This window comes from Tinamus guttatus, unplaced genomic scaffold, assembly GCF_059628265.1.
Source record: "Tinamus guttatus ecotype Peru unplaced genomic scaffold, ASM5962826v1 Tinamus_guttatus_pri_ptg000601l, whole genome shotgun sequence".
Taxonomy (NCBI): Eukaryota; Metazoa; Chordata; class Aves; order Tinamiformes; family Tinamidae; genus Tinamus; species Tinamus guttatus.
Window position 1 is genome coordinate 5,024,332 of NW_028289135.1, and position 16,876 is coordinate 5,041,207.

The following is a 16,876-nucleotide window of genomic DNA, read 5'->3' on the forward strand; positions in this document are numbered from 1 at the left end:
GTTCTGTTAGGGAAGCTGGGGTTTATGTCACTCTGAAAAACTGAAGAGAGATAAATGATATCCAAATGACTTTTTAGCATTTCTCTCCAGGTAATTTGCATTATGGTGTGACATATGCATAGAAAATATATCAGTTGGTGGCATATGCGTAGCTTGAAAGGAAGTGGATGTGATAGTGGAATTTTCCTATCTAAAATCTTGATCAATAGAGGAAAAATACATTTTCTAAAGTGGGGAATATTTTAGAGAGATATTGATGAACTTGTGCATAACCCAACCATCAAAAGAGCCACAAAAAAAAAATGAAATGCTTTCTTGTGTGTTCTGTTCTTTGGACTGGAATTAATGCTGTAATATGAAGAAGCTAGCAGGAAACTTTTAGCAGCACGTTGTCAATCTGCATGGACTGCGGCACAGTCTAGAATCAGACTGAATATTTGAAGGCAACATCAAATATGTTGTGATTATTATTAATATCAAAAAAAAATCTGGTCTTCCTAAAATCAGTGAGTTTTACTGCCAGCAGTAGTAAAAGTTCATGTACCACCAGCTAAGTCTTTGATGCAGGCAACAAAAACAGAAAAGTTACCTGCTCTGTTTGTTTGCTGCTCAGTTTGTTTGAATCATTTCATAGTGGTTTGCTATGGTATAATTATATGAATCTTGAAATTCAAGATTTCAAGTATTTTCAAGTTTCAATTCAAGATTTTCAAATATTCCACAGAGGACGGTACCTGCCTCCTATTTAGTAAGTGATAATAACTGTTTGGACCCAACTAAAGTTTGTGCAGGAGTGTTTGTGTAGTTCTCCTCACTAGACATTTTGTTTTCTGCTTGTATGTTTGCATCTGAAATTTTAGATAGGACGTTGTTCTGTTTTAGTAGTGTTCTAGAGAAGCTTTGCATTAGGAAATCTGCATGAATAATCAGTTGACTTAAATTGTTAAAAACCTGTGGATATAGCTAATACCTTTTCAGTTCCACTACGAGAGCCATTAATGCCCACATTGTCATCTCTGAATCCCAGGTACACTGGCTTGCACTAATATAATATGCAGACGTTTCTTAGAAGACCTCTTGAAAGAGTAGTTTCATAGTTCATCTTAGCAGCTGATTTAGAAAATCACAGACCTCATGGAAGTTGTATCTCTTTTCACTGCAAGAAAAATACTGAATGTCATTGAGAGCCAGGTATACATATTGGTGTAGAAAGGGAGTCAAAGTAGGAGAGAGACAAAGTTCTTCTGAACTATAGGCTAACAGAATATACAATACGTGACTAATTGGTAGGCAAGAAAAAACCATGCAGATGGAAGGGGTGCAGAATGTGCCTCACAGCAAAACTGTCAAGTGTCCTTTGATGATAAGCCCCTGCAAAGCTGCTACACACCTAGACCCAGCTCTCAGTCACCCTGCTATGACCCACACAACTCTGTGTCTATGGGAAAGGGGGTTAGCAGCAGGTGGTCTCTTCTGTTTGCATGTTTAAATTTAACAACTTCTCAATATTTTGATAAATAAAGAGGAAAGTGGGGTATTGTGCTGTGGCTTTGACTGATCAGATGAACTATTTCGATTTTCTTTTTTTTTTTCTGTTTCTTTATTTAATTCTTAACCTTCTTTAATGGGTTATAGAACCAGGACTGCAATTAGAGAAATCAGTTGTTGCTCTTTCTTTCAGTTAATCGAAGCAAAAATTTCAGGTATACTTTATTCACTGTAGCTTCCTTTTGACTGAAATATTGACGTTAAGTGCATTTCTTCTGAATTTAAAATAGCAGTTTGCACTAAACACAATAACAAAGTGCTAGACATGAGAGCAGCACAGTGAATGTTCCATGAAGTCTCCAGGATGGTCATTTCCCTTCCCTCTCCTATAACTTCAGTTTCTTTTCTCCTTTCTGCCTTCCCTGCCTGCCTTCCTGGACACTGCATCTGAATTTCTTGCCTTCAGGTTCCTTGGCCTCCTACACATGATGTCTATACAAATCTCTCAGTGATATCCTGCTTGATGGAAACCACCATCATCATCTTCCCATGTAGCTGCTGACCAAGCAGTTGCTGTTAACTGTATCATCTTCATCAGTAGCATCAAGCTAATTTCTGCCAAAATAAATGAACTGGTAAATTAGGTTTATAATAACAATAAACTAATGTGAGCTGATATAAATGAACACTAGGAATTTTACTTGAAAATAAACTTCAGAAATCTTGAGGAGGGTTCAGTACAGTACATAGCACTTTTCTTACTGCCTTGGAGAGAATCATTCTCTTCCTCTCATCTCTAGTATGTTTGAACACTTTTATTTTGACCTAGGCCCTTACTGGCCAGAGTTATTTTGAAATGAGACTTAAGCTGGTATGTCATTTAGGCAGCTTATAAAATTCTACCCCAATCATTTTCTTTCTAAAAAAATAGCTCTACAAGGCAACTGTTGACTTTCCTGGTCCAAACAGGAGTTTACACCTTCCGAATCTTGTTTCTATGTCAGCTATAAACATATTTTTAAGCATTTTTTCCAGGTGTTTTAGTAGCTGAGAGAGAGAGAATTTAATAATTTGGATTAGTCCTTCAGTTAATTACAGTGAATGAGCTACCAGCCCTCCAAGCTATCCTGTGTCTTCATCACAAAACCAGGGCAACAGTTTCATGGTTTGGAGATTTTTTGCCTTGTTTTCTGATTGCTAAAGGTGGAACTGTAAGAGCCTTTTCAGTTCACAAGGGCTCAGAATTTCTTTAATCTTCAATGAGCCTGAGCCGTTCTAAATTCAAATGTGAGACAAGCATCCAGATTCTCGTTTTTCAGAAAAGTTGTTTTTCGTGACCATGAGAAGTGACTTTTCTAGAAGCTCACTCTGCCTGTTCAGGAAATCTAGGGAGAGCTTTGATATTGTGATCAAGCACAGCAGCTATTGATAGGTTTTTCTTCTTGTATTTTAAGGTGACATTAATTTCATGTAATTTTGGCTATTTAAATAGCTAAACCAGTTATCTAGATTTCTCTTACCAAGTCATGTAGAGAGAGGGGGCCTTGTCAAAGAGAATTCATCCTATCTAGGAGCAGTGTTGAGTTTGATGCAGCTTCTTTTGAAATTAGTTCAATTTGCTGATTTTTGAAGTGAGAAAATCCCTGCCACAACTTGGCAAGTCGGTTCATTGGTGTGACTTTCTGAGTTACTGTGCTAGGAGAATGCCAAATAAATCCGTTTGTTTGAGTGATAGTTGGCTGATTATTGCTTTAGTTTGCCTTATAAAATTTCATGCTGAGGTCACTACTTTGGTAAATCAGATTTGAAATGAGGTGTGTTACAATATGTCTGCTAAACTATTACTTTTGGATTTAACTTGATTTTATTGCTGTAAAGATAAAGGGGGTTCACTTCAAGCAGCAAAATTTAAATAGCCTAAGCAACTGCAGGTCGAGTAGTGAAACCTAAAGGGAAAAGACCAAACTAGTTAACATTTAATGAAATGTTTGTAAAAGATCAGAATGCATCAGTGAGAAAAATATCCAATTTAGCTTTTATTTTGATAGATTTTCCTGGAGAAATGAACCAAGACAGAGATTGTACAAAGTTTTATTTTTAAGATATGTTGTGATTTCATTGAAAATCACCCTATTTGCATGAAAATCCACCTTGTTCGAATGTTTCTTTTCATCTTTCATCATGATTTGCCATTATATGCCTGCTGTGTGTGAATTCCCAAAAAAAAATCTTCACAAAAAGCTGTTCCTCAGTATGCCAAAATTTTTGCAGAAGTTCAAGCTGACATCCCTTCCGCTTAAGCAGTGGTACACAGTGAATTGCTTCTGGGAAGCACTGGCATTTAAAGTTTTCATTTTCTTAAACTTCAAGACAGAAAAAGTAGTAATTTCTTTCAGTATAAGATGGAAAAAAAAAGTTTTCTTTTTCATTAGGAAACTTGGGTACTCCAGAACAGATACAGCACAGCCATTCCTCAGTATCTGTGTTTCCTCTTTTGTGTCATTTATATTCCAAACTTGAATATTACAGGAATATATTAAATGTTTAAATTACATTTAGTGTCTGATACTGATAATGTTTTAAATTAATGCATGTCAGATGTTAGCTATACCATAATTATTTTTAAGTGAATGATGCCAACCAGGATCAGGGTATTTAAAATCTTGTCGCTTCTGTCAGTACTGATAAAAGGATATGCTAGTAAGGCAGCTTCTAGAAAAAAAATCAGAAAACAAATCCAGCTATTCTTTTTGTTAGTCATTTGTTCAGTGGTCCCTCACTTCCTTGTCTCCGTTGCCCTATTTTGTGGTAATAATTGAATCCTTAACTTTCCACAATACTTTAAAGATGTATAGATTGAACAAAATTGTGAGTAGAAAGTGATGTTGTGTTTGTGATAGCTGTTTTTAAACTGGAAAAAAAGGAAGAGTTGAGCTGTGGGTCAGTTTGTCACATTTTATTAATGACAGGATTGTTTTTGCACAAACGTGCTTCCTGACAGCAGTGAAACTACTTGTGTGATGAGGTACCAAAACTCCAAAGGGCAGAGAGATTCTGTCCTGTCCTAATGGGCATTATAGCTATGACTGTTAATCCATGGGTAACTGTTATAGTGAAAGGGATCCACAGTCTGACCCAGACATAAGCAAAGAATAATTCCCCTTACCCTCAATGTCAGTGAACCTTGTCCTCCTTTACGCCAGGGTTGAAGTGTGTTCTTAGTCTGGTTTTGTTTGCTGATGCACAACCTCCATCATCCCATAGTCAGAGGAATCAATGTCTGCTGATACCCAAATGAAATGTTGTGGCCAGAGCTGTGCGAAAGCCCTGGTATTGAATCCCTACAAGACAAGATTCCTTCGCTGAGGTTTTTTTTTAATTATTATTATTATTACAAATGTGGAATTCCTGTCAGAGCCATTGAAAACATTATTCAATTTCAAAGAAGCCATAAATGATTGATGTTTCAGGTGTGAATTAAGCAAATATTTGATAATGATTGGGAATTTTGCTTTGACATTTGGGTGTACTTAAGCCTGACATTTGCAAAATCTAATGCGATTACAGCCAGGGGAACCAAAAAAAAGCACACTCAAGTGCCTTGGGAATGGGGGAGTTATGCACGTTCCTCCTGCAAAGCACAGCCAAGGTGTCTCTATGAGGTGAAAAGACAGAGCAAGCAAAGGCAGTTGGACCCAGGCCGAAAAGATGGGGAATGATGTGGGGACCCCGTTTTCTTCACCCAGCTCACACAGGGAAGGACAGCCGTGCCAGTTCAGATGAACGGCCCGTCTGGCCAAACACCCTGTCTCCAGCATTGGCTCTGGAGGAAGACTAAGAACAAGACAACTATATTTAATGTTTCTCCCCAAATATACCAAAACTTGCCAGGTGTCAGCGTAAGCAGTTTGTAACAAGACTCTAAAACTAAACTGTCTTGTTGTTCCATGATGTTCTGCAAAATACAGGTTTGGACTATCCTTTTTTTTCTGAACTACAAATTTTTGGATAATTTCTGTTCCTAGAGTGTTCCACCGTGTTTAAAATAAATAGAAGACGTGTGGCATGTGTGTGGTCAGCTGTGCAGACTATCTCAGCACTCGGTTGATTTGCCCTTTTGTTGTTATTTGACAGTTTGAGATGCTGACAGGATCGTTACCATTCCAGGGAAAAGACAGGAAGGAGACAATGGCTCTTATTCTCAAGTGAGTAGTGAAATCTATTTCATTTTTCTTACTGCTATCTGTACCCTTGGGGAAGGTGGTGGGTCCTAGATATATGAAGGGTTGAAGATAATGATCAAAGCTGTACACAGCAGCAATCTGGTATGGCAGGCACAGCTAATTCCCTGCCTGTGGATCTAAACCAGCCTTCAGAATAAATAGCAGGAGGTGAAATACTGAGAGAATCTTGCAGGAGAAACTAATCTTCCTGTCCTTCTAAAAGGCTGTCATTATATACATGCAAGTGAGAAGTCAGATTTGTGCAAGACAGCTTATTTTTATGTTGCATCCAGAGTTTTAAAACCCTTTCTTTTTAGATTTCCCATTCATTTAGTGTGAAGTGCATGCATAAGTGTTTCAAGATTTGAAACTGGTCTTTGCATAATATCACATTTTTTGTCTGTAATAGAGAATTATCAAGGGAAGAGTTTCCCTTTACTTCCCAATTCCTTCAATTCGAAACATGGCTTATTATCATTGTTTTCTTGACGCTTTGTTTGTTTAATTTTGTCTTGATTCCCAAAATTATTTCAAATGTTTTTTCAGCTAAAAGGCTGAAAAAGTTTGCATAAGAAAATGACCTGTTTGAGTAAATCTTTCGCAACCTATTTACAAGGTCTTGAGATTCATTAGATCTATATCCTGTGAATCCAGTGGTAAAATTTTCTATAACTTTTTCAAGATCAGTCCCTCAATTTGTAATATATTTATGTAGTCAGGCCTTTGGTGACCAAATGCATGCATCTGCCTGTCTAAATCACTACAATCCCATTTTTTAAACCACAATGTGATGGAGAAAAATTTTGAAAAAATCTATTTTCTTTTCAAGTGTTGTGTTCTTTCAGAGCCAAGCTGGGGATGCCACAGTTCTTGAGCATAGAAGCCCAGAGTCTGCTGCGAGCCCTCTTCAAAAGGAACCCCTCCAACAGATTAGGTAGGAGCGTGCATTTGATCTGTGCATTTGCTTTGTGTGCTCTGGCTTGTAAGGTAGTGATTGCTTCTCCCAGTTTATCTTCACTGATAGTTATCATTATAATGCGATAAATCTGAAGCATTACTAGAGAAAACAGCAAGGAGCACAGGCCAGCCATTGGAATCCAAAGCATGATATTAGCGTGTATTTAATTTTTTTCAGTGAAGAGGGAGGGTAAACCACCATTTCCAAAGGCTATAAAACAACTCCTTCATATAGCAATATAGAGAAGACAGGTATTTTTTTTTTAATTCTGTGTAACTTAGCTGTAGATCTGAGGTGGGCAAGAAAAGGGAGTAGAGACCGTTGTGTACTCCATTTCTTAGAACATTCCTGTGCTGTTTCATTTGATTTACTGGGAACATTTTAATAGGCATTCTTCTTTGTTACCCTAAGTGCATCATCTCTAATGAAGGGCGTTTTCATTTTCATTAATGATTATATTTAAATGTAATCATCTATTTTTGAAGGAGCAAGTGATTTATTCTGCATCTGCCACACAACCAGTCATTATGATAATTCTGCTATAAACAGATTGCTGTTGTATATGATTGCTGGATGCTTCGCTGTGTCAACGTGCATGCATGGACACACGTTGCTTTTGAAGCTAAAATGAACTGAAAAAATACCTTAGGTGAAGGAATAGAATCCTTGAATTCTGTAAACTCTATCATAAGAAGTGAACTGGCCGGTCCTATTTAAATACATATATGACTGACATTGTCATACATGGGAATTTTGGCATTCACTAAGTGGCTCCTCTTTTAGGGAACAGCATAGATGGTCTCACAGTATATAGTATATAGCATATAGTATGGTCTCAGAGGCTTGGGAAAAGCAATATGCTGTTATCTCTTGCAACTGTTTATACTTGTAGTGTGATTTCACATTGAAGAGGTAAGGCTAGAAGCACAAAAATCAATTAGGAGATAACTAGTCCTAAGCCGTGGAGGGAGTGAGAAGTGTGGGATTTCGGCGGCTGCTCCGGCAGTCCCGTGCAGAGGCGGTGCTGTTGAAGGCCTGCTGCGGGCTGCTTTTGATCCTCCTCTGTGCAGCAGTCACAACATGAGCGGTCTGGCAGACAGCAAGTAGCAAAGTGCTTGACAAGCCCTTTCTATCACCATCTGCCTGAGCAATGGGTCCTGTGACTTCTAAAATATCCTCGTGTGCATGCCTAGGTTGCGCGCAAGATGGGCTCCTCCCTCCGTGTCCTTGGGCTTCTCGCTGACCTTCTGCCGTTCTGGTAGCCCTGGCCGCTGCTTCGGGGGAGGCAGCTTGTGGGCCAGAGGCCATTCCAGCGCCGGCTTTTTGTATGGAGCAGCAGCAGCTCTTCTAGGCAAACGAGTGCTTTGGGAGACGGAGTTTTACCAGAGGGGAGGAGCGCGAGGCGCAGTCAGGGCCCACGGCTTGGCGGCGGGAAGGGCTTCCCTGGGGTCTTGCCTCTTGATCGAGCGGCAGCGCTTAAAGCCTGATGCTCCACAGAGGCGGTAGTGCAAAAACGCATTTTCACAGTAGGTTCCAATTGCTGTCAAGCAATTTGCTTGACATTAGAGAAAATTAGAGTCTTGGGATTTCTGGGTTTAATCAACGTTCAGGAGAATAAGATGCAGCAGCAAATAAAAATATTTCCATGCTTCTCCTCTCTACTCCCTTTTGCTGCTTCTTCCCTTACTCTGTGTCTTGTAGCCTCCCACACTCTGTTACCTGTGCAGAAGAGAGCCCCAGTAGAGTCCATGAGAGATTTGGCATACAGATCATTAAAAAAAAGTTAGTCACTAGAACAGGGATTCAGTTGCTTAATTTTAAGAAGCAGTTGTTCTGTTTATCAAGTTGTTTCCATTTTAAATGGGGAACTGGTGAGGTTGAAGGGTTTAAACCTGAGGTTTGCTGAAAAAATGAAAAGAATGTCAGAAAGGGTTGATTATAATGGGAACTTCCAAGGAGAGGAATCTAAAAGCATAACAGAAGAGTGGAGCTTAACTTTTCAGGGACAGCGGTAAAGAGCTTGTCTGTGTTTTAACAGTCTAAGAATCAGTGTGAAGGGTAATAAAAACAGGCTTGTTAATAATGAAAATAGAAAAACGTAAGTGGTTGGTCTAAATACTGCACTGAAGTCAGTAAATAAAAAGATCACTTTAGCTTTGTAGATTATAGCGTTTTCTGGGAAAGGAAAAATAGCCTGAAGTTAAAAGAAAAGAAGGCTTAGCCATCCTCCTTAGCCATCCAAATCTTTGGAAAGGAATGGAGTGTACTAAAATAAAGTGGCAATGATGTTCTGGATCAAACACTTGTTTTCAGTCATTGTTTCAGAAGGCTGCAGATCTCGGAAGATCTGTTTCTGTTTATTCCCAGAGGGTTTCCAACTCTGGCAAGTTGAAAGGTACTAGTCTTAAAAAATCACATTATTCTGACTGCCATTTTCTTTTTTCCCATTTGAGTATGATATTTTAATAAAACAGAGGTAAAGTTTGAATATCTGTTTTCAAAATTTGTTTGAAAGTATTTATTTGAAGCTTTGGACTATGAGTAGAAAACAATGGTGGACACTGGATAGATACTGGAGCAAGATACTGAGAAGAAGCAGAGAAGGAATTTAGTAATCCAGTTCATTTGTTTCTGCTTTTAATTCTGATTCTCATTAAATATTAGTGTTTTATAACAAATGAAAGGTTTTCCTTTCTTTTGCATCCCTTGTTACGTATACTGCCTGACCCTTTCTGAATCAAGTATATATGTTCTATACGATCTGCTCTACAAATAGTCTGCGGTACTATGCAGACTACAGTATGGTTGCATTGCTCCAATTAAATACAACAAATATTTTGGAAGATTTTGGAAATGCATTACTTTAAATTCCTAAGAGATTAATTAAAATACTTAGGGAAGCAAGGAGTGAACATTTTGGGAAGGAAGTGGTGCAATGAAGAATGTTGATTATCACTTTGTCAGTAACCTGGGCAACAAAAGGGTCTAATTCTCATTTACACAAAGGCCTGCATCTCTTCAAGTAGCTAAATAAACCTGAAGACTTCAAGAACTCCTTGCACTGCTGAGCAGTGTTAAGGTACAGAGACTACATAACTGGCAATTCTGGACAAGAAAGTATAAAGGAAAAGGATGTTCCAGTAGATATTCAGTAAAAAGGGAAGAAGTAGTTGTTCTTTATGTAATTGCAAGTTCTTAGAGAAGATGTGTGCTGCTTTGACACAAAGAAAACTTTATTTTTCTGTTTTATGAAATGATGATGAGTTTAAAAAAAAACAGTTTCTCCTTTGTCAGAGTGGGTATACATGTTTTTTGTAAACTTTGGGAAATAATATTAAAATGTCTGGCCCACTGAAAAGATTCTGAGGCTGAAGAGGTACTGTAATTTTATTCTCTTAAATAAAAATCTGGAAACTCTTTCTACTCATTTTGAATTCCCAAATAATCAATTTTTAAAATTGTCCTGGCTGCCTTTTTCTCCTTAGTCCATTTCAAAGCTCACATTTTCCATAATGATTCAATAATCAAAAATTACAAATAAAACATTCTACTGTTACTGCTTGCAGGCACTTTTATTTCAGGCATGAAACAATCTTAAGTAATCAAGTTCTCACGTATTAACATGAGACTGCCTTGGTATAAATCCTTGCACTCTATTATGTGCTTAATCTAGTAATTTGTTCTCAAAGCATTATTTATCATCTGTTTTTCTTGGACCCTTGTGGGGCTACATACCATGTAGAAATACTTGCAGCCAGTAGATTCTGATTGTACAGATTTTTCTTTAAAGATAGGTTTGGTTACAAAATTGAAGTAAAAGTAGAGTTCAAAAAAATCTAGAGGAAACCTAGAGGAAAATGGAAAGTTTTGCTTTGTGGTATGCCAACATAAAAGCTCTGAACTTCCTCCATGGTGCAAAATCAGCTGCCGTGTATTGAAAGTCCTTCACCCTTTGCAAAATTAGACTATTACCAACCTAAATGTCCCCAGTATGTTAAGCTGACCAGAGATGGAATGGGGCCCTGGCACTCCTAACAACATACTCTTTCTGTGCCGGAGCACTGAGGAGGCCTCAACTGGAAAATGCACTTTTTTCTAGCAAATGCTCGTGTCAACCACATGCTACACTGCACACTCCTCGACTAACTAGCTAGGATGGGCTTTTTCATTAGATCTGAGCTCTGTTTTTGTTTGGTTGGTTGGTTTTGTCTTTTTGTTGTATAAAGGCATCAGCAGTGATGCTCAGCCTAGGGAATGCTACCAGTGATTTACAATCCCTGAAGCCTTTGTTCTTGTGCTTTTGAAATCAGTTTGGTGGAATGGCTTCATCCCTGTGTAGTAAAGAACAGTTATTGCACATCATGAAGTTGCCAGTCACCACCACTGAACACAAGCCACATCCATTACAGATATTTCTTCTCTAAAGAGTTGTTCAATATAATTCTCTACAGAGTAGTTGTGTTGATTTAATGTTTCTATTAGCATTGCTAAAATTAGAATGAGTCTGCCATGAGTATGTAGTAAGGATTTTAAACTGTGTTTGGAAAAGTCATGCTAAGGAAGACAGAACAAGGCTTGTTACTATCGAAAATCTCCTTTTTTTAATTCCTGGCATCAAATTCCATGGCCATAAGTCTTGACCACAGGTCTACTTGGTTCAGTACCCTATGACCACGAGCAGCTGTTGAGTGGGAAGAGCAAGAAGAGCAAAAATATGTGATATTTCACCTAAATTCTCTCCCAGTCTTCAGCTGTTCACCCTACACTCAGGAGGTTTCCTGAACCTTTTGTGGTTTGTGTTTCAGGCAGTCTTGAGCAGATTTCTTTTCCACATACTTGTCCAGTCTCCCCCTGAATTCATGTAAATGTTTGGCATCCATGCCATCTTTCTGCAAGGAATTCTGCATGTTGAAAAGCTTTATGTTGCAAAGAGAAGCATCTCTGGATGGTTCTGAATCTGATTCCTACCCACATTTAATGAGCAATGTTCTTCTAGTGGAAAAGATGTGGAATCCCTATCCACCCATTCTCAACAATCACAGTTTTGTAAAACTACATCAATCATCTGTTTCCAGGTTGAAAAGTCCCAACCTCCTCAGTCATTCCTCATATGGAAGTCATTTCATAACATTCCTTATTGCCTTTCTATGACTTTTTTCTCCAGCTCTATTATACTCCTTTCTAGTTAACGAAATCAACTGCATTTGCTGTAAAGCTGGAGATGTACCACAGGTTTTGAGAGTGACATAGTGATGCTCTCCATTTTTCCCCCTGTATTGTGAGATTTGATTTCCTGTTATGTTTTCACCAACCTGTCCATCATAATCCACAGACCCCTATCCCGAGGAGGGATGGTCAGCTCAAAGCCCATGATTTGGTAGGCCAGGCTAGGCGTGTGGATCCTCTTGTGCATCACTTAGCTTCGTCTATGCTAGAAGATGACCAGATGGGGAAGTAATCCACAGAACATTCCTTCTGAGTTGTTATCCAGCAGGCTTGACAGACAGCTGCGTGTTATGTTCACAAAGTGTTTGCTTTTCATGTCTGTTCCTCAGTAAATACTAAGCAGGCTGTAGGAAGCCGTTCCTGATCGGTGCGTTTTGCCAACCATCGGTAATGTCTTGTACACAGGGAAGGCAGATGTCACGTTTTATAAAAGATGGATTTGACAATATTTAAACTACTTGCAGTGTTGATCTTCGGAAAGTACAAATATTGCATGCAATAAGTTCAGTCCTGAGGTGCCAAGTGCTTTTTGCACTGCATTTGTTAATCCTGGGTCCTTTGGGGATCAGAGATGCTCAGCATCCTTGTAATGAAGGGGCTGGACACCCTTCAGGAACTGGCTCCAAAACTGCAGTGCGAAGCCTTTGCCTCCAGGTGTTATTTCTTCTACTGAAAAATGAAAGATGCTATTAATAAAGGCAAATCAATCAAAAATGGCACACTAAGCTATCTCTGACAGTTGTTTGATTATTACTGAACACCTGTTGGTTTCCGTGGTGGCACTGAAGCAAAAAAAAAATTCGACTAGCTGAAAGGAATAAAAAAAGGCAATCTTAAATGAAAACATAAGGCAAAAGTAATGAAAGAATTAGATTCATTACTAGATTGCAAAAGAGTTTCACTAAAATTCTTACAGAATAGTGTAAGAAAAATTTAACAGTATTATCGGTGAAGGTACCACTGATAGTGACGGGTTTGATACTAATAAAATATTGAAAAGAAGAAACCCAAAACTCCAGGTAACTTACTTGCCGTACAGTTTTTCCTGCTCATGGAGAATGGGGGATTAGAAAGATTTCAGAGTTAGATACGGATAGAAGGTCTGTAGTTAGTGGCAGGAAGCAGCAATAACCTGCTGGAGGATTGGGAATTCTTCTGGTTACTCCTAGCCTCACTGGCACTTGTGCTCTGCCACAGAGGGATCTTATGTCTTGCTTGAAACCTGAAGAGGGCAGCTAGTCAGACTTGTCACAAGCCTCATTTGAAAAATGGTAGTTTGTACAGTTATGGTAATTGTAATGTTGAACAATTGTATTTGTTTTTTGCTGATTTTTTTTTTTTTACTGAAGAAAATGTTTAGATGGGGCTTTTGCTTTGCCAGAAAAAAAATAAGGGTTGAGAGAAGAAGCTTGGAGAAGTGAAGTCACGAAGCACTCTCTTCTAAGCATTACTTTATTTGATTCTTTCATTCTCTTGTCAGGTGCTGGATTTGATGGAGTTGAAGAAATTAAACGTCACCCTTTCTTTGTTACCATAGACTGGAATGTAAGTGGAGCTACATTATTAATTTTTATTTCAAATTATGTTGCTAATTTTTTGTTGCTAAATGAAAGAAATAGAAAGCTGCTTCCAGCATTGTCAGTTTTTTTCTAGCTTCCTGTCTCAGTTTTGTCAATGGTCTGGTTTGCAGAGTACTACCTGAGGCTATTCACAGTGTTTCATAGATAATTTCTGCATTCAGCTCTAATAAATGTGAAGTATTGATTGCAGGAGCTGTTTGGAGTGGGAACAGGCAGCTTTAAACAAAAGAGTTCCTGTAATATTTCAATTTCAGAGGAAAGCCAAGCTGAAGGACTGGACTTGAAAGAGAGTCCAGAGGGAAGTAGTCTGATTCTACGGGTCCCTCCATCTTCCAGCTTTTATGTTCCATTTTAAAACACTTGTCCCTTCTCACTGGATCTGGCAAGCTAGGCTGAATGGTAGATCTTTGCTTTTAACATTTGGGACCTTCAACAACCCTTTTCTCTAGCCCCATGTCCTCTCATGTATGGCAGCAGCTCCAAGATGCCCCAGGACCGCTAGTTGCATCCTTTTTCTAAACACACTGGACCTGGCTCCTGGAGCTGGGTGGCTGTTGCAGAATTGGCGTAGCAGGATGTACAGCAGGTTGTGCTATTTGTGTCACAGGAATCAAAAATCCTCCAGTAAGGTAGCTTCACTGACCATCTCTTGTCACTTTTAGGCCTAATGATCATAGGCCAAGATCTGGCCCTTCTATTATTTTGTGATGGGTGCTATAGAAAAGCATAACATCGACGAATTTTCAGAACAGTGATTTTATACCCCTAAGTATACAAGCCAGGCAGACAGAACAGGAAATAGCAATTTCTTGTACAAGTGGCTGGAGTTTTAAGTGACTCACTAATCTAACAAGAGCACTCAAAATTGGAAGAACAAACATTTCATCAAATGTAAAATGTTTCAAATAAGACTTGTCTGACGTGGCTTGTAAAATGGTAAACAAGGATTTATTTTATTGCTATCAGTTACATCTCATAGAGCTGGCCACCGAGATTAGCTACCTTGGATTCAAACTTGCAACAGGTTAAATGTCCTTATATTTTCAGTGTCAGATTTGTTCATTTCAATGTATTTTTAGACAAACTTGGTAGCAAATAGTTTTTGTTCTTGATCTGGGCATCTGCCAGCTCATCAGAGCTTCTGTTTGCCAGAACTGTTAGAATTTTCTAGTCTACTTTTATCTGACCTATGTTATGATATTATGTCTGTTTAATATTTGAACTGAATTCACTGATGAATGTTAATATAACAGGTCTCATAAATTCAGCTTTTACTGTAAATTCTGACAAAACATTAGGAATGTATGTGACATTGCCATTCTCAAACTGTTGCCTAGGATTTTACAGTAAAACTAATTCCTCTGTGACACCACAATTTTTGGCAACCAGGGGACTTTTAAAAAGGACTGCAGAACCATTTATTTTGGGAAGAAAACATGAATCTAACGTGGATTTAATGTTGGAAGAGTTGTAGTGATTCGTAAGTAGGTTACAGGATGATAAAGAAAAGTTGAGTCTGAGATTTTCCTTTACAACCTGGCTGATTTCTAGTCCCATTACATACATTCTGGAGTCTAGATTCTCTTTCCTCGTCTGCTTCTTAATAATCATAAGATTCTGTGTAAAGATTTCCCATTTATGAAAACATTAAGTGAGAGGCAGCATAAGTCCTATGGACATTTGAAAACCAGTTAAAAAAAAAGAAGTTTTTTTTCTTATTGACTGTGTCACTTTGACGTCTCTGAAGTCCTCAGCTTTGCAATAAAAATAAATGCAGCTTAGGTCTACACCTTGTGTAAGTGGTGATGGTGGCAGCATGACGGGGTTTCTCAGGAATTTGCTAGTGGAGCAATTCAGTAACGCAGCACAGAGAAATAAGACTCTACATCTTGGAAGAGTGTTCAGCAAGGTCCGTTCTGGCCTGTGAGGCCCTTCATGATCACCTTGCCTTGTGATACTTGGTGATTGCCTTGGCTTAGTTCTTTAAGGAGTAGCTTTATGCCTGTCCTAGGGAGTCTGTATGATCCCTCATCATATGAACAAGTTTTTCAGATAGGTTAGGGAAACATCTCCCAAGAACAGAGTTAGAATATGTGAACATATGTTGGAGCCAGAGAGGAAGGTGTGTTTGATGGCGCTCTGATGTCTCATGTGGCCCTTTAACTTTGCTGTAGAGCTATAAAAACTGATTTCAGTTCCATGTAATCAGTGCTTATTGCACTGTGTTAGAGACAAATGTGTCATTACTACACACATCAATTGTCATCTTTCTAAAGTATTTGGTGGTTTAATCATTATTTTACTATCACTTATGGAGATCTTGGAAGGCCTGCGTGGTTACAGAAGCAGTTTCGCATGAAATGCAGAGTGATGTGAGGCAGCATCGGCCGGAGCTGAAGCCAGGACTTTGCCTGGTTATGATGATCCAGCCAACTGTTAGCGAGTTCTCCGTGGACAGAATCAGAGCTCAGGCTCAGGCACAGATGTGCCTGGGTTGCAGGGTAAGGTCCCAAGTGCCCTCACATTTTGCTCTTCAGCCAAGCCTGTCTTCCATCAATTTGCAGGCAGTCAGCAAACAACAACAGTGGTGAGGCGAGTCATGAACATTAATATATTATATGCTATAATATATAAAACTCTCTGAGGGCAAGAGGGAAACTTTGTTGGAGAGCTTCTAAGCCACCTTCGCAACCATTATAGAAAGGACTCTGGCAGCTGAGAAACTTCATGGGACTGTCCTGAAATCATCCTCCATCAAGAGCCTGCATATTGCCATGGATGCCAGTGGGGTCAGTGGCTTCTAGAAACCCATTGCAGGAAGGGTCATTTGTTAAGCAAACTTTTCCCACTGTAGAAGTGGCATGATAACAAGGGAACTGACCGCCGAGTTGCTTCATCTCCATTTAGAAAAAGGTTCAAAATAGAAATGATAGTTAGCTGCTTCTTTCCATGTGATGTCTGAACAGCACAGCAATATTCTTTAGAATCACAGAAGGAAATCAGATCTTCTATAATCAGATCTTCATTTCACAATACTGCCAAAGCTGTTGTCCTTGGTTTAGGGTTAAGAATCGGTTATTGCCTTTATCACTGAAACAAGTGATAAGCACTGATCCTGTTGGGGCCTTCTGTTTCCCAGTTGTTTCCCATCTTTCACTGTCTTAAAACAGCCACAATGGTGCCTGGTTGAGATGAAGGCAGCTCACACAGTGCAAGCAACACACGCAGTGTAAAGCAGAATCCTGTCACAATGCTGCAGTTGCTCATGGCGAGCCCAGCAGTGCTGATAACATATGAGTATTGCACATAAAAGCAATAGGGGCAATCCTGGAAAAGAGCAGCATGGCCAGAGGACAGCTGTCCTCCTCCCATCATTTTCTGCCTCATGGATACAACTGCTT

General features: G+C 39.0%; 1 protein-coding gene across 2 annotated transcripts in view; it reads left to right on the top strand.

Moving 5' to 3' along the window:
- The window catches only part of RPS6KA2 (ribosomal protein S6 kinase A2), a 259,837-nt gene that overhangs the window by 207,497 nt on the left and 35,464 nt on the right, over nucleotides 1–16,876 (top strand). For both annotated transcript variants that reach the window (XM_088534829.1, XM_088534830.1), the window contains 3 exons: nucleotides 5,623–5,693; nucleotides 6,557–6,645; nucleotides 13,376–13,440. In XM_088534829.1, the coding sequence (XP_088390955.1) occupies nucleotides 5,623–5,693; nucleotides 6,557–6,645; nucleotides 13,376–13,440 (225 nt within the window). The remainder of the gene's footprint in view (nucleotides 1–5,622; nucleotides 5,694–6,556; nucleotides 6,646–13,375; nucleotides 13,441–16,876) is intronic.